Raw genomic sequence first — 15990 nt, 5'->3', positions numbered from 1 at the left:
TATGCACACATACAAAAATACACTGCCCTATTCAAGTATTAACCTTGTCAAGCTGCAGCTCAGCTTCTCAGGACAGCCAGAAGTGAAACAAATCAGAGCAAGCCAGGCAGCAGCAGCAGCAGCTCAGTCAGGACATACCTGTGACTCGTGTGACTCCTGAGCCAGCTCAGCGTGGCGCTCCTCGATGAGCACATCCCGAATGTTCACCAGGCCCCAGCGGCCCGAGTGCCGGAACACGTCCACGTGCAGGACGCCGTGCACCAGGGAATAAACCTCCACCAGCAGGGTGCAGCCACTCACCAGAGAGACAAATCTCTGGCTGGCACTGCAGCTCCACGGCTCCCCACACACCAGGGATCTGGCAGAGGGACACATCTTGCAGATCTTGAACTCTAAAGCCTAGAGCAGAAACATGGGAAGCAGCCTGACTAGAGAACCAGCAAGGAAATATTTCACTCTCTCAGCAACTTAAGTTAACTCCTACAACTGCTGTAAAGCTACTGGCATAATTCCTGCTCCATCAATGCCTACACTGACAGCTCATATCTCTTCAATATAGTACAGAGTTGCTAAGGAAGCAGAGCAAACAGTGCATAAAGGACAATTTGGTAGTAATTCACTATTCACAATGAAATCTTAGGAGAACAGAGATGTCTTCTCTGGAAAAAACTTTAGTCTACAACTGTTTTCAACTAAGGTAACAGAAAACTTGGTAAGATCACTACAGCTCCTCTGTCCCTGGCAGGGAAGAGTCATTAAGCTCCCATGTCCACAATCACTACCTGTAATTATGTCTTTGAATGAATTTACAGCAGAAACCCTGTGGTTTTTTCTAGCTAGTCATTAGAAGATCAGGCCTGAAGCAGAAATACATTTCCATTTAGTATGTGTGCAGAAAATACAAAAAAGGATGCTTCTTGCCAAAGTTAATTTTTTTACATCAGCTACCAAAGAAAACCAAACAAAATTAGCCCTGTGAAGATCTAATCTTATTTCTGCTGGTCCATTTATCATTTTCACCACTAAATGCTTCTTAAAATATCACACAATTGTTTCTACTAGCTTAAAAATATCTGAGTGAGCACTGAAAAATTGAATTACAATTAAAGTATAGTTACTTTATTTGTAAATATAGCTCAAGAGAATTATTTCTCTGAAAAATTAGCTATAAAATCCCTCTAATTTGTGTCAAAAGATCACTAGATCTATAACACCCATATGTAATCAAGAGAATTCTGTCTGAAAAGATCCCAGGAAAACCAGCAGTTCAGAGAACAGCAAAGCAGCATGAAGAAAACCCACAGCTTTACAAAATTAGAATTTCTCTACAATTAAACACAAGATAGTTCAATTACACACAAGAATTTCTGCTCTGTAAATAAACACACCTCTGGAATTTTATTAGTGAAGGTGATTTGAAGGTACCTCCATCAGCAAAATATGTGTTATTTAAATATTATTCTGAAAAGCATCCTGACTTGAAGTTCACTCTTGTTTGCCAAGCCAGACACAAAAATATCCAGCAAGCCACAGCCAACAGCATCACCCCTACCTGGAAAGGAAGCCCTTGAAGACACCTTGGAATCTCTTTCAGTTTATTTAAAGGCACTTCTGATCTATTGCCATAATCCACAAAAAAAACCTGGAAGAAGAATCAAGAGTATCTGCAAAGATTCCACAATGTTTAAAGCGCTACATTTAGTAGCAAGAAAAGTCACAACTTGAGTTTAAAAATTACAGTGCAACACAAATGTTATCAAGTCACATGGAAGCAAATTCAAAATCTAGAAAGCATGCAAATGAAGTCATGTCAAAAAGAATAGGTCAAATTCTATCACATCTATTATTGGATCCCTTGGCATAAATATCTGCTTGTAATGCAAATAATCCACTAAATCTAGAAAAGGCAAGGTTCTCTGAAAGACTCCAAATGCTCTCCCCACATTCAGATCTGTGTAACCTTACTCCTTCAGTGAGAGATACTACCAACAACTGCTTTTAGCTAAGCAAATGTGAACATGCATTCAGTGACTGTTTATAAATTCAAATGAGAAAGTGATGAGATTGGCACTACTATTCACTCATTTTTCATTACTTTAAATCATGACAATATTCAGTATTAACTCTATAGTGGTGACACCCAGACAGGTTAAGAAATAAAAATAATTCGAAAGGCCAATCTTAAAAAAAATTTAAAATCTGTCCTAAAACTGCTGAAAAATATTGGCCTGAAAAATCAATACCAGTCTTGGACTGTGGCACTAATTTCCATTACTTGTATCAGCACAAAGAGCCAAAATATTCAGATTAATTTGTTGATGATACAGAACTCAGCAGCATAAACACCATTCCAAAAAAAAGCCACGTTTTCAGATTCACTGGAGGTTTTTTAGTCCTTATTTTACTTCATTCTGCAAGAGCTTCTCAACTTAATACTAAAAATTCCTATGTTCTGAAAAAGAAACAAATTCACGTATTCTGGCCAGAGTGATTTGCAGAAAAAAATAAATAAAATACAGGCAGCAAAGCTCCAAGATTGTTAACCCAATTACATGCTACCAACTCAATATGACACAGCACATCACCTCAGCAAGATCCCCATGAATATACAGAACATGAGCTCTGTAGTATCCTCTCTTTCCCAGATAAGTGAATGGTGCCAGACAAAGCACATCTACACATGGAGGCACTGCTAAATCCATCAGGTTCTGATAATCAATTTCAGCACTTAGAGCTCGGAGCACAGCTGTGTTTTTTTCATCTGTCCTGTAACCCCAGAAGTGTCCAACTTCTACCACCTGCAAGTATAAAAATTAGACAATAACAGATTTCATATTATTCTTCCTATATATAAATACAAACCCTGTCTCAGCAAAATACTGAAAAACACTCCTACTCCTGACACAACAGTTCACACACACTGCAACAATGTAGTAAAGAATTTCTGTCTCATAATTTAGGTTTTTTTGAAAATGTTTATTTCCTGTGCTACTGCCACACACTTTTCATCTAAACAGATTCTGAGATAAGCATTACTAAAATACAGGGACAGGTTTCATTTTCCTAAACCAAGTTAACATACAGAAAATACAAGATTGACTAAGGTGCAGAGATTTGGTGCATCTTTTTTGATTAGTTACAGAATACCAGTCAGCTAAGTGTGCCAGCCCATCAGCAGTGTCATTGCTCCGATGAGCCATACCTTAGGGAACTGGTGAGCATATACACCTATTTAAATCTTATTAAATAAAGCAAGTCATCTTTTGAAATGTCTATTCAGACTTTATACTGAATGCTTGTGATAAAAAACAATCTTTATTTACAATCATTGAAGCTCACATATTAAAACAGAAGTAGCAGAGACAGCCAAGAGATTGCAATCGGTCTGATCAAATTTATTAACATTTTTCATCCAAGAGATTTAGCTGACTAAAAGGAGGAAAAAATTCTTTTCTCCAATTGCAAAACATGCCACTAGTAACAAGAGCTGTTTTAATACTTTATCATTTCCCCTAGCACAGTGGTTTGAACGTTTTTTTAAATTTCTATTTCAGCAGCATACATACTGCTATTACTCTAGCAATACTAATGAAGATGATTAGCAAAACTAATGAAAATGATAGCTAACACAAAATTTAAAAATCTCAGCTTCAGATTTCAGAAATATTTGTATATACATAGAATTTTCCCCTAATACACTTCTATGCATGATTTTTTTTTCTGAATGAGCATATCCTACCATTAATTAATCTCATTTCTCAAATGTACATTTTCTGAAGAAAACTGGCTTAATAACCAAGTAAATGGCCCTAATATATCCTGATTTTCATTTTTATAGTTTACAGAAGTATTTTACCTCTTCCTGTAATCCTCTTTACATTTATGTCTACTTCCAACTAATATATACTGCCAGCAAATCCCACAAATTTTGTGAAGTGCAAACATGTGAGTACTGTTTAACAAAGAACTACTAAAAATAAGACCAAGAATACTCCCCACACCTCTTACAGACACCTCTGCACTAAAAACATTATCAGTACCCAATTTTTTAACATAAGCTTGTGAGATATTAATCTCTGCTGAGCTATCTAGGTACGAATTATTAGATATGACCTACTTATATATAACATTCCTACCTCTGTTACCCTGATGGACAGAAAACGACTTGGGATCATCTTTGACATTTGTAAATCACCAAAAAAGATTTTCACAGGCTCCACTGTCTGCTTCTGACAATCCACATTTACTCTAAAATGGAATGAAGATGCTAAATACTTCACTCACAAGGGAAAAACTCAAGAGGATGAATTCTTTTGCTTTCATCTGCTTCCCAAGGTATCCCCCAGGGCACATTTAGGTACTTAATGACTTTTATTTAGAAATAAATTAATTCAATTAGAATGGAAAATGGCTACAAAGAACCAAATTACTGCAGAGTAACTTTTCAACTGCAATATAACCAATCACAGAAAGATACATACAAGGGCACAACTCTGCCATCACTTTATTAGAAATTGAAAAAAATTAGGGTTAAGTAGTGAGGCTTTTTGTGATGGCATTTTCTTCTATGCCTATTTTTTAAAAACACAGTATACAAAACTACAAACATAACTTCAGCAAATTTTATATATATATGAAAAATAAAATATTCCTTTTACTTGACAAAAGATAAGAACTTTTAAGTCTTTCATCCTAGGACTCTTCAGTTCCTCAAGAGCCAATTTTTACCAAGATTTTAAGTGCTATTTTGGGCAGAGTGAAGTTGCTAAAGTATTTTAATAAAAGCTAAGTACAATCAACTGGAAGTAAGAGACTCACCTGTACTTTAACCTTCTCAGTTCACTCCTGCCTTCCTATTCTAGATTTCTTATTTTAAAATTCTGAAATTGCTGCAGACTAATCAGGAGCTAGGCAGAATGCCATTTTATCACGTTACTTGTATGACCTGAAGCTCAGAAGCACAGCATAGAATAACACTGCAGCAAACATGCCAGATTTTCTGAGCAAAAGCAGGTGTGGACCAAAGAGACTCAATACATTGCATTTCTCAGCATTATTTCCTATTATGTTGTAACACCTCATGCCCTTATGTTCTCCTACTTTTGTTAAGCTCTGTCTCTCTCCTTTTCTTTTTTGTCCCTAAATGCTACTCCTTATTTACTTTGGTTATTGCAATCCCCACACTGTCTCTGTCAGAAACAGAAATAACTGTGTACATCCCTATTTTCATATGTCAAAGGAAAATGGACTAGAACTTTGGGGGTGGGGGGAAAGATGACTGCATAGTTGAATTCTCTTTATCTATAAAGAAATATTTAAAACAATCACCTTATTTCTAGCCCTGCAAAAACATTCTGCTTAGACAAAGTTTACATCTGTTTCTTGAACCTAACATTTTTTGCCTTGGTGACACTTCCAAGGAAATTCCCACCAAATGCAGAAAACCTCATTTTGCTGCAAAGAAACACATTTTATATATGCAATACAATTACCTTAGAAATTCCAAACCTACAGCTCCTGCATCTTGCACTTGTCTTCTGATATCCTCTGGATGATGAACACACAGCTCAAAAGGAATCTTCAGCTGTGACATCTTGACTGCCAGGTACACTTCAGGGAGAACCTTAAAAACCTCCTTTGGATTACGGGAGAACTCCACAAAAGCCCTGTTTACAAAAAAAAAAAAAGAAAAAGAAAATAAATTTTTTCTCCCTGTCTTTATCTTACCAGGTGAGCAAACAGTAAAAGGTAGGTTCCTCACAGGCTCTGCCTACTGCTTTTATGTACCTTAAAACTTTAATCATCATGATGGTGATAAGAAAACTTTGTAATATTATCACCAGCACATGCTAAATTTAATGCAAACAGGATGTGAAAATATATGTGAGTAAGGAAGGCATTAAAGGTTGGAAAAGGAGTAAGAAGGGTTACATGAATTCAACTTTAGGCAGTCACAGGCTGAAATTAGTCAGATTATCAGCTCAAAAAAGCCATCAGACTGTACAAATGAGCTAAATTCAGCATAACAGACAGAAATAAATACAGACAGATGAGTTGCAATTAAGGTCCACTGTCAGAGAACAGAAGAGACAAACCAGAAGGCTCTACCTCAGCTAGCTTATCTAATGTTACTTCAATCAATGTACATCAGACTTCAAAACCACCTTTTTAGCTCTAACTGAAACATTAAAAGTAAGTTACTGATTCCAAAGAGAGAAGAAATTAACTAAATTTGTCAGGACATCACTGCAAATAAAACTGATTACTGGATTTGTAACCGAGAACATAAGGCAGGATATTTTATTTTACTCACCTTGACCCATTGTAGGAAATAGATTTTACCTGCCCACACTGTCTAAGCAGTGACTGCAACTGTTTATGGTATATATATCCATAGGGAGGAATGTTCTTCAGCTGTAAAGAAAAACATGTTAAATTTGGATACCCTCAATTGCTTTAATGCATTTTCAAGTTCACCTAGATAGTTAGCTTTCTCCTTTACCTGAGCTGCAAAGAATATGTACAACCTGAACTCCAACAAACTCCAATATTACAGTATATTCCAGATACTCCAATACTCCAGATACTACAGTACATTCAAGAATTCCAAAAGACAATAAAAAGCACTGTTTTGCTGCTTAATAATGCCCTACTACTTCAAACCAGTAGATAAACTATAAATGAAGCAAATTAATTCGTAATTATATATATTAATCTGATACTTGTTACAAAAAGCTGTCTAGTGTCTCTTGATTTTGCTTGTAACAGAAAAGACTGGAATGCTATGATTCTTTTTCCACCACAGGGAACTCTATCCTGTACAGTATGCACAGCCTGGGAAGCTGAAGGACCTACAGCTCCTGCATATCCTGGCAGTCCTATCTCATACTGAATGACTGAGCTGTGCTGGGACAGCTTGCACAAGTGGAAAGCTCTCTCTATGGATATAAACCTCTTAGGGATGGCAAAGAGCAATCTCCTCATCTTCCTTTTGTAGAGGTGTAACTCCTGTGTAAGGTTTCACAACTATTAACATCCAACTACAGTCACATGTCCATTTCACTAACTTTTTCTTAATAGTATTTAATGACATCTTGATTTAATACAGAATCATGAACTTCTAAGTAGCAAGTTCAAACTTTGAGACTTTGAACTATTTTTTCAGAGCTTATGCAACTGTCTACTCTTTTCTTTGGCTCTTACAACTTGAGACAGGAAAAAACAGATTATTTTTTCACCATGTTCCTATGCCTTGAAGTTACAGCACTAAGATCAGCTGCTGGTCAAAACCATGGTCTAGGTTAGACTGCAGAAACTGCCTCAAGGGAAGATAATTTAGAGAGACCAGAGAGTGGGAGGTTTAATTGTCTTTTATATCTTCAGCACACCATTAGGAGCAGTATATGGCTGTAAGAAACTCTCCAGGTGAGAGCTTGAGGAACTTGCAGCATTTGTGCCCAAGATGATCATTTACACTGATGAAGACACAGCAGCTACTTCTTCCAAGGTAACAAGCAGCTGATGTAAGAGCACATCAAGAATTAAATACATTAAAAGTAAGCAGCTATTTAAATCTACCAATTTAATATTAATCAATGCTGCTGTGGCAAGACTAGTCTTTATTCCATAAGACTGAGTCTATTGTGATATTTTGCTTCAATATCCTTCAATAATATAGAGCACAAAAAAAATCCCTTATCAACAAGATTTTCTGACTCTCTCCTTTTCATCTATGGTCTCTTGTGACAGTAAAGCCTATTCTCTGAGGCTTGTTGTTAGATTTGGTTTCTTTAAGCACAGGTCATGGCTGTTTTACAGTGTAATACCTACTTCAGATACACCAAACATGTTCCTAGTTTAGACTGCACAATTTTGCAAAATCAACACAGCCATTTTAAATTTGCACATATGCAATCAGCTGAAAAGCAATTTTAGAAGATAACAAAACCCAGTGTAACACCTCAGTAACCTTAAAGCACATATGCTATGCACTAACAAGCAGGAGATTACAAAAGAAGTAACACTGAAGTTGCAACACTACATTAACTTAAGTACTCAGTAAAAAGTACCCTTGATAGTTCTGTTCTATTTTTCCAGATTCTTTTTAGTTTGATGGAAGTTGTTTGCCTGTGCAAGACTAGCAATCAAATGCACAGAGGCAGTTCTCAGGAATTCTTTGAAAATTGCCCACCTACACAATGTTTATTGTATCGAAAGAAAGGAAGGTGGGACAGACCAAGCAAGGATCAGAGTGGGTAATTATTTCTCTCCTTGCCCAAGTCAGAACAGAACTTGAAAATAGCACCCAAACACTTCATATTTCTGTTACTTGATTCTTAATTTAGTCATTCATCTTAACATACCATTACAGTGGTTTTTGGATCCTTGCCAGCAAGGTCTTTCATGGCAATTTCTCCATTACATTTTCCAAAAGTACAGTAGTTTGGATAGAAAGCACCAGCTATTACCACCTGAAAGCAAGAAAATACTTTGTGATACACAGCAGATTGTATTCAGTTTCTTGAAATGAGATACACTGGCAACATACAGAGACACCAATAGATCTTAATATTTTTTCCTGTCTCTGTTCAGGAATTACCAGAACTGGAGACTAAACACAAATTCACACAAATTCTTAAAAATATATTTTTGTGCAAAGAGTTCAATTTCTAGAACAATTCTGCAACATTAATGCTTTTGTATGCAGACTTGCTCTATTCTATTGGTTGAAAACTGCAATTGTAAGTTCTGATTTCAAGAGCCTAAATTTAAATAAATTCACACAAAATAGCTACAGCTAAATTGTTCAGTTTTCAGGCTGTATCTTAAAATGTTCAACAATTCAGCTCCAAGAAGCTCACTGCTTACACCAAGTTAAACCAACTGCCACTGAAATGATGAATAGGTCTGTGAAAATAAAAACACTGCTAATCAGTCCAAATAAGACAAGTAATTTAATTCAAAATTCAACAAAGTTAAAATAGCTAGACACAGAATTCCCTACACCCCCCTCCCACTAACTAACCAAGCAGTGTTCAAATAAAACACCTCAGAAAAGGGATAATATAATTTTCCATTAACTAACATTAGCTGTCCTTCTGCATTGCCAATACACTGCCAAAAAAGTTGCTTTTTTCTACCCAAAATTGCTACATTTACATAGAATTTTGGAAAACTAGTGTAATGCTAGTTCATCAATATTATGAACTGAAAATCATGAAAACTGATATGAAGATTCAACTGCAATTTTTGTAACTAGCATCTCTTTATGACAGTAAAGCATTACCTGCAAGATGAAGCGTTGTTTGCACACATATTCCTGGTCCATAGGAGATGGCTGAGCTTTAACATGCATGTTAAATGCACTCACTCTCTTTTTCAAGTTGTGAAATAACTCTGCCACCTGAAATTTGATCTCTAGGTTACATTTACAATGGATCAAACCCAGCCACAAACTGAAATAAAATCTGTTGGTAAAGTCTGAAATAAGTGAGCAAACTCCCTTCCCTTTTCAGGTGACTGGTAAGCATTTCACCAATATACTGCTCAGCACCTTTATGTTGGAAAGTAATTCCAGTACTGTGACTCAAGCAGTCTTCCCAAAATCTCCTCATAAAGAACAACTCTGTATTCACAAGGCCTATCATGCATACATGATACAGAACAAAATTAGGAAAAGAACTAAATTAACCTTTTACAAGATGATTTCTCTAATTCAATCATTTTAGGTTTGTAACTTAGGAGGTAAAAATCTTGCTAACAACCTGGAATTCTGCACCCAACTGCAGCAGTGACCATGCTGCATCCTTGGTTTAGCAGACAACTCTGATTACTGTGAGAGAGATCAAACTTATGCCCTCCAGCAGAACATATTTCAGCTTTTTCAATCTTCAAGCATTTCCAAGAAACTCCCACAAGCAACCACTGGTCCTCCACCCACACAGAGTGAATGCCTTCACTCTCCCAAACCATTCTGGAGCAGATGTACAAAGCCCTGTCCACACAGATTTTTTGTAGCTACACTTTCCTTTCAGCTCCTGGCAGTTCTAGCACACCACCAGAACAACCACTGCCAGAAAGGAACCCCTGGGACTGACTCAGTTCTGCAAACTCACTTCCACACAAGGGATTATGAAATTAGGATCTTTAGGTGCAGCAAATAAAAGCCCCCAGATCTTACTTGTCACGCACAACCTCCTCCAGCACTATCTGAAACTGAGAGGCTGCCATGTGAGACTGATCATTCCACTGTCCAGTTTTACAAAATTTGCTTTTCTCTCCTTTTTTTTTTTGTTGTTGTTATAAAGTCATTAAACTATTGCCATTTCTTATCCAGATGGCTGCTCACTATCAAATTCTACTTTTATTTCCTGTGCTTTTTGAACACAGGCCCCTCATTGCTCATGCCAAATGTATGAACTGGTGAAATAACGGCCAAGGCCATTCTGCTGATCAATTATTCAGGAATCTTATTTATTTTCCCCTCAATATATCCCATTAAGCTTGAAGCCCACAGTGATGCTGAGTTTTCATTAATTGCTGTAGCAATGTTAGCAACAAAGCCCCACAGACTCTCAAGTCCAGGCCTCACTACATAACTGCATTTGCTTAGAGTCTTCCCAACCAAAAAAACAGAAGTTATTTAACAACAGACAGCAGTCACACCAGAACCAGTGATCTGAGAAACCTATAAAGTTAGTAAATAATACTGCAGGTTTCTTAAAAATATTAAAAATATGTTAAAAAGTTAGTAATTTAACCACTCTGTTTATCCTAACAAAATTCCTTTCAACTAAATTCATAGTTCATTTTAAGAAAATATACATCTATATATATTGATAGATATCTAACACAGTAGGTTTACACAAAATTTTAACATTTACAGCTGATGAGGAATGTTAAGTCCTTCTGCTTATAAAAACTACTACCTATTTAATCTTACCTCTTTGATCTTGTTTATATGAACACAATTAGATCGACCCCACTCAAGCTCTTCCTGAAAAAGAAAGTTAGAACTTTTTTCTTCTACTGCTAGTAAACTTTATCTCACATTCTTCTGTGTGGACACAAATAATAGTTGCATATAGCAAAAGAAGAATTCAACCACATTTCACAGCTTTGCATTCATACTAAGTGTTATGACAAGCATGAAAATGTAAGACAGTTATGTGTTTGACTAAAACCATATTTTGTTTATCACCAATGCAGCTGTGGGTCATCTAACCTTCCCATTATCAACCCACAAGTCCAACTGCTCTGTGCTGCTGCTACTAAAAAAATCTACTTTAACATTCACACCTAGAGAATCACAGGAATGCTACTGCTGGGGAAAACCTCCAAGATCCTCAAGCCCAACCCTTAACCCAGCACTGTGTGTCCAGAACTAAGCCATGTCCCCAAGTGCCACACCCACAAGGCATTTGAAGAAATCCATGGACAGTGACTCCACCACTTCCCTGGCAATCTGCTGCATGTTTTCAGTGAAAAAAAATTTTCCTAATTCCCATCTAAACCTCTCCTGCTACAACTTGAGGCCATTTTCTCTGCTTCTCTCACTTTGGACAAGGGGCCAACCCCCAACTCAACATAACAGGCAGTTGTAGAGCAATAAAGTTTTATTGCTCTACAATATTGCCTCTACTGCCACTTTTCAGGCAGTTGTAGAGCAATAAAGTCCCCCCTGAGCCCCCCTTCTCCAGACTAAAAACTCCCAGTTCCCTCAACAGCTCGTCACCCTGGAGGTTTGTGCTCCAGACCCTTCACAGCCCCACTGCCCTTCTCTGGACATGCTCCAGCACCTCAGTGTCCTCCAGTATTTTCTGCACAGGACTCAAGGGGTGTCCTCACCAGTGCCAAGTACAGGGGGGGGAAAAAAAAATCATTGCCCTGGTCCTGCTGGCCACATGACTGCTGATACAAGCCAGGATGCCACTGGATTTCCTGACAATCTGGAAACACTTAAAAAAACTCAGAACTTCTTTCTCTGTATGCACTTCTTTATCAGACATCCTGGCTACTTGTAACTCAGTCTATGTTATGCACTGGTGATCATAAAATATACTAAACTCTGAAAGAACAAGGGCAATAAAAAAGGTTTTATCTCGTACACACAAAAGAAGGACTGGAGGCAGTTACTGGGGGCATGCCACTGGTTTTTGTGACTGATGCACTTAAACATCTTCCATCTTTCAGGGGTTTCTGAGGGCACAGAATCTGTGTATGTAAAAAAATAGAGATACTTATGCACAATAAAAGTATTTCTTTCAACTACAGCTCAATTTCCCTTTTTAGGTTGGATTTCAAACCCTCTGGCCACTGTTGATTCATCTGTGGAAGGAGCTAACATAGGGGATTGTCTTCAAGTAACTCTGCACTGGATTCAAATGCTCTTTTCTCTCAAAGCCTAGCCTATTTATGTATGAAAAGTCATAATTATTATAAATAAACATTGCTAGCAAAACCTTCTTCCTTTTCATATTTACTATGAAAAAAAATACTCCAGCACTTAAGTCACCAACCTTGAACAAAGAAGAAAAAGTTTAAACTAACCTTGGGATTTCTCAGCTTCCCTTTTTCTTTACAGGCCTGCCATGCCTAAGGAAAAAATGGTGTAGTATTCAGATACAAAATGTAATGCTTTACTAGTAATTATTACAAATATTAACATGACATTTAAAACTATAAACTTTTTTTTTATATATCAACACTGAAGGTAGTTTTTTAACAACAAGCTGTCCACCTGGTTTTATGAGAGGAAATGGATGGAGTGTTAAAGCACATACAACCACAAATTATTAGAACAACTGTATGCTGTAATTTGACACTGTAAAAAAGCAGATTACTTTCAAAACCATTTCTTTTTCTCCTTGCTTTGGGACAAAAGCAGTGAAATGACTGATTCAGGTAAGTTCTGATGCAAATGCCTCCCAGAAAACAGGGCTGGAAGAAAAATTAAAATACCGAGTACATTAATGAAAATTACTTCATTATTAGGCAGCTTATGAGAGATGCCTTCAGAATCCATTTCTAGTTTGACAGCAAGTCACCTCAGAATACAATAATCCAGTTTACTGGGGACACTGAACACATGCAGGGTTGAACAGCCAGACTGCATTTCCCTACCCTGACAGAAAAGAAGGAATCTAATCTGAACCAAGGAGTTTGGAAACAAACTTTCCTGAACTTACCTGTTCTTTTCTGATACTCAGCCATTCAAAACAAAGCTTTCACATCACTCACACAAAGAGATATTTCACTGGAAGCTCTGTCTGAATGTTCCTGTTTATTCTCCAGGACAACATACTGTTTTATAGAAACAGCATCTTCAGATGAACAGGTCATAACTACCAGGTGACACAAGGGAAATATGTAACAGGATATAGGGAATTCAGAAAACATTATTTTTGAGCCTCAGGATTAGTGGATACATGTGCCATACAAGCTCCTGTGTGCTTCAAAAAATTCTAACAGCAGAGTCGAAAAAAACCAAGTCAGTCTTGACCAAAGGGCAACATGCTCAAAATAAGAAGAATAAATGAATAAATTAAATCAGCAGCTGAAGATTTTGGACTCTCCAGAAGATTACAAAACACACCAGAGCATGCATTATAAAAAATGTTGGAATTTGAATAGCAACTTCTTCGAGCAGAAGCCTTTGCTGTGATGTACAAGCTCTGCCTCTACTGGAGGAACTGACCCCTGTCCATGGTACTTAGCCACCAAACAGCCAAGAATACAAAAAAATAACATTTGCACAAAATCATCCCAAACCCAAAGCTAAGAAATTTGGAGAAAGGTCACTAAACTCATTCTGTACTAGAATTTACCAGTCGAAACTCTCCTTAGTTAAAAACAATCTACAGACATCACCACATCTCTGGCATTTCATTTTTGGTTATTAGAGTAGAGACAATTGAAACTTTACACAATTGGACCAAGACTGCAAAAAACATCAATATGTAGCTATCAGTAATGTGAAGTTTTTAACAACTGCTAAGTAAAAATCCTGCACTGATGCTACAAAAGTGAGAACCTTCATGCCAGTCTATCAGATTTCACTGTAATCTAAACTGGAACAAAAGACTTACCCTAAATGCATTCAGAATTGCAATACAGTCACTCCTACTATTCCCAGCAAAAAACATTTTTTTCCTGTCAATATGAACAAAACACTATTAGCAACAATATGTTTTTCAAATATTGCATGCATTACACAGCTAACACTCTCCATGTCTTTAATAAACATGATCAATACATTTTTTGTAATTACTTGTTCTTATTCATGTCTCCTCGCTGAAGGAGATGAGCAGGATAATAAGAAGTAATTGTCCTTGATATTTAAAGAACTATTTTAATAGACACTGCCACATGAAAAAGGCAAAGCTGAAGAACCAGGCCTTGTGCTCAGCAGATGGTGAGTTAGGCTCTGTGATTTATGTTCCCAAATAAATAGATTCCAGTGTCAGCTACTTGGAAAAGCTTCTTTTTGCACTGTTTGGCATTTTAACAGAAAATCAGACACATGAGATGGAAAATTATATTAAGCAATCAACTCTGCCCTCTGCTCTCAAATGCAGTTAGAAACTTATGAAACATCTGGGGCACTACCTGTATGCATCAACATGCTTTTTGAAAGGTACTGCAAAAAAATTCCGCGAAGACAGTGCTGCAGCTACAACAAAAAACAAATCAAAATTAAAACCTGCAACTTATCTGGTTCTAGAGAAATGTCTCACATGTTTTCTTTTGGTTACCTATAATAAGGCATTCCTCTAAGCAACCAAAGACATGCCCAAGGACTATCAATTTTCCAAGATGCAGGTCCAGAGGCAACTGCGTCAATACCGTTCCTAAGAAAGTCAGCTCACCATCATGCAGATCTTCTTCTGTTTGCAGAGAGGTTGTAAGTGCTCCAAGCTAGAGAAATTAAAATGTATTCACTTCTAAAAGCTGACTAAATACACAGAAGACAATTTTTAAAGCCTGGCACTTTTGAAACCAAAGCTGCTACATATACTGGATATAAAGGCAAGCTACAAACGATGCAAGTATTTATTTCTTATGCACTTTAGAAAAGAAAAAAGTTTAATGTGATGAAGATTCTCCCTTATTTTTTTAATTGAAAATCAAAATCACTATCCTTATACAGGTGAGAAGGATATCTTTAGGCTGACCTCTATAAATCATGTATTTTAAGAGTCTGATTTTTTACTTATTCATAAACAATGTCACAATACCTACAATAGTATAGCACAAAACAATACTTAGAAAGGTTTTTTTTGGTCTGTTTCTCTGTTCTTTCTCACCACAGATGCTAGTCCTCAAAGAGTATCATTACTCCTGATGAAAATACAATCGTGCTTTAAAGATGTAACCACAGGAATTCTGCTAAAAAGGATGGAAACCTAACAACAGACCAAGGCGTGAGAGACTCTCTGGACACAGTTTATATCTGAGGCTCCAGTTAAGAATGCTACTACCTTAAACACAAAGAAAACCATTTCTGCAGTACATTCCTATTACCTTGATTTTAACAACATTAAAAGGAAGCCTACCTCCTTCAGCTGAAGTATTGTACGTTCAATGTCACCTACACTGGGTGGAGAGAGAGCTGTTGCCAGCAAGGCTTTTGGTTTCCCCATATCAAGCTTCTTTAATTTTAAGACTGTAGATCCTAATGGACAATGCTGAAGGGAAGACAAGATTATTGTTACTCTCTCCTTATGGGAAGTGTGACAAAGTGTTTTATATGAAAAAGTAAGTTTACAATTTAGCAAAATCTGCAGTTAATTGTGTACAACAAGGCTTGGTTTTCTTTTGAGTGGATTATTTATTTCTAATCCACATCAATTTTACTGCTATAATTTATCTCCTTCTATAAGAAAACTATGTGGAACGATCTTTGTCAAATAGTTATCAAGTTGAATTCTAGTCATTCCTATTAGTTATTAGTAACTATTCCAATCATCTTCAGAGAAAGTAAAGAAAAGT

The 15990-nt window shown here is 36.8% G+C and overlaps 1 protein-coding gene across 1 annotated transcript in view; it reads right to left on the bottom strand.

Annotated features, from left to right (window-relative positions):
* TDRD9 (tudor domain containing 9) overlaps positions 1–15990 on the bottom strand; it is a 54810-nt gene that overhangs the window by 8805 nt on the left and 30015 nt on the right. The window contains exons 15-28 of the mRNA XM_036384278.1: positions 15555–15686; positions 14754–14916; positions 14608–14671; positions 14088–14151; positions 12550–12594; positions 10943–10996; positions 9287–9403; positions 8364–8471; positions 6314–6414; positions 5493–5666; positions 4137–4248; positions 2586–2798; positions 1553–1642; positions 139–399 (exon numbers count right to left, since the gene is read on the bottom strand). Of these exons, the coding sequence (XP_036240171.1) occupies positions 139–399; positions 1553–1642; positions 2586–2798; positions 4137–4248; positions 5493–5666; positions 6314–6414; positions 8364–8471; positions 9287–9403; positions 10943–10996; positions 12550–12594; positions 14088–14151; positions 14608–14671; positions 14754–14916; positions 15555–15686 (1698 nt within the window). The remainder of the gene's footprint in view (positions 1–138; positions 400–1552; positions 1643–2585; positions 2799–4136; positions 4249–5492; positions 5667–6313; positions 6415–8363; positions 8472–9286; positions 9404–10942; positions 10997–12549; positions 12595–14087; positions 14152–14607; positions 14672–14753; positions 14917–15554; positions 15687–15990) is intronic.

This window comes from Molothrus ater, chromosome 6, assembly GCF_012460135.2.
Source record: "Molothrus ater isolate BHLD 08-10-18 breed brown headed cowbird chromosome 6, BPBGC_Mater_1.1, whole genome shotgun sequence".
NCBI classification, from domain to species: domain Eukaryota; kingdom Metazoa; phylum Chordata; class Aves; order Passeriformes; family Icteridae; genus Molothrus; species Molothrus ater.
The sequence above is the reverse complement of the archived record's forward strand: the minus strand, read 5'-3'. Positions and strand labels throughout refer to the sequence as shown.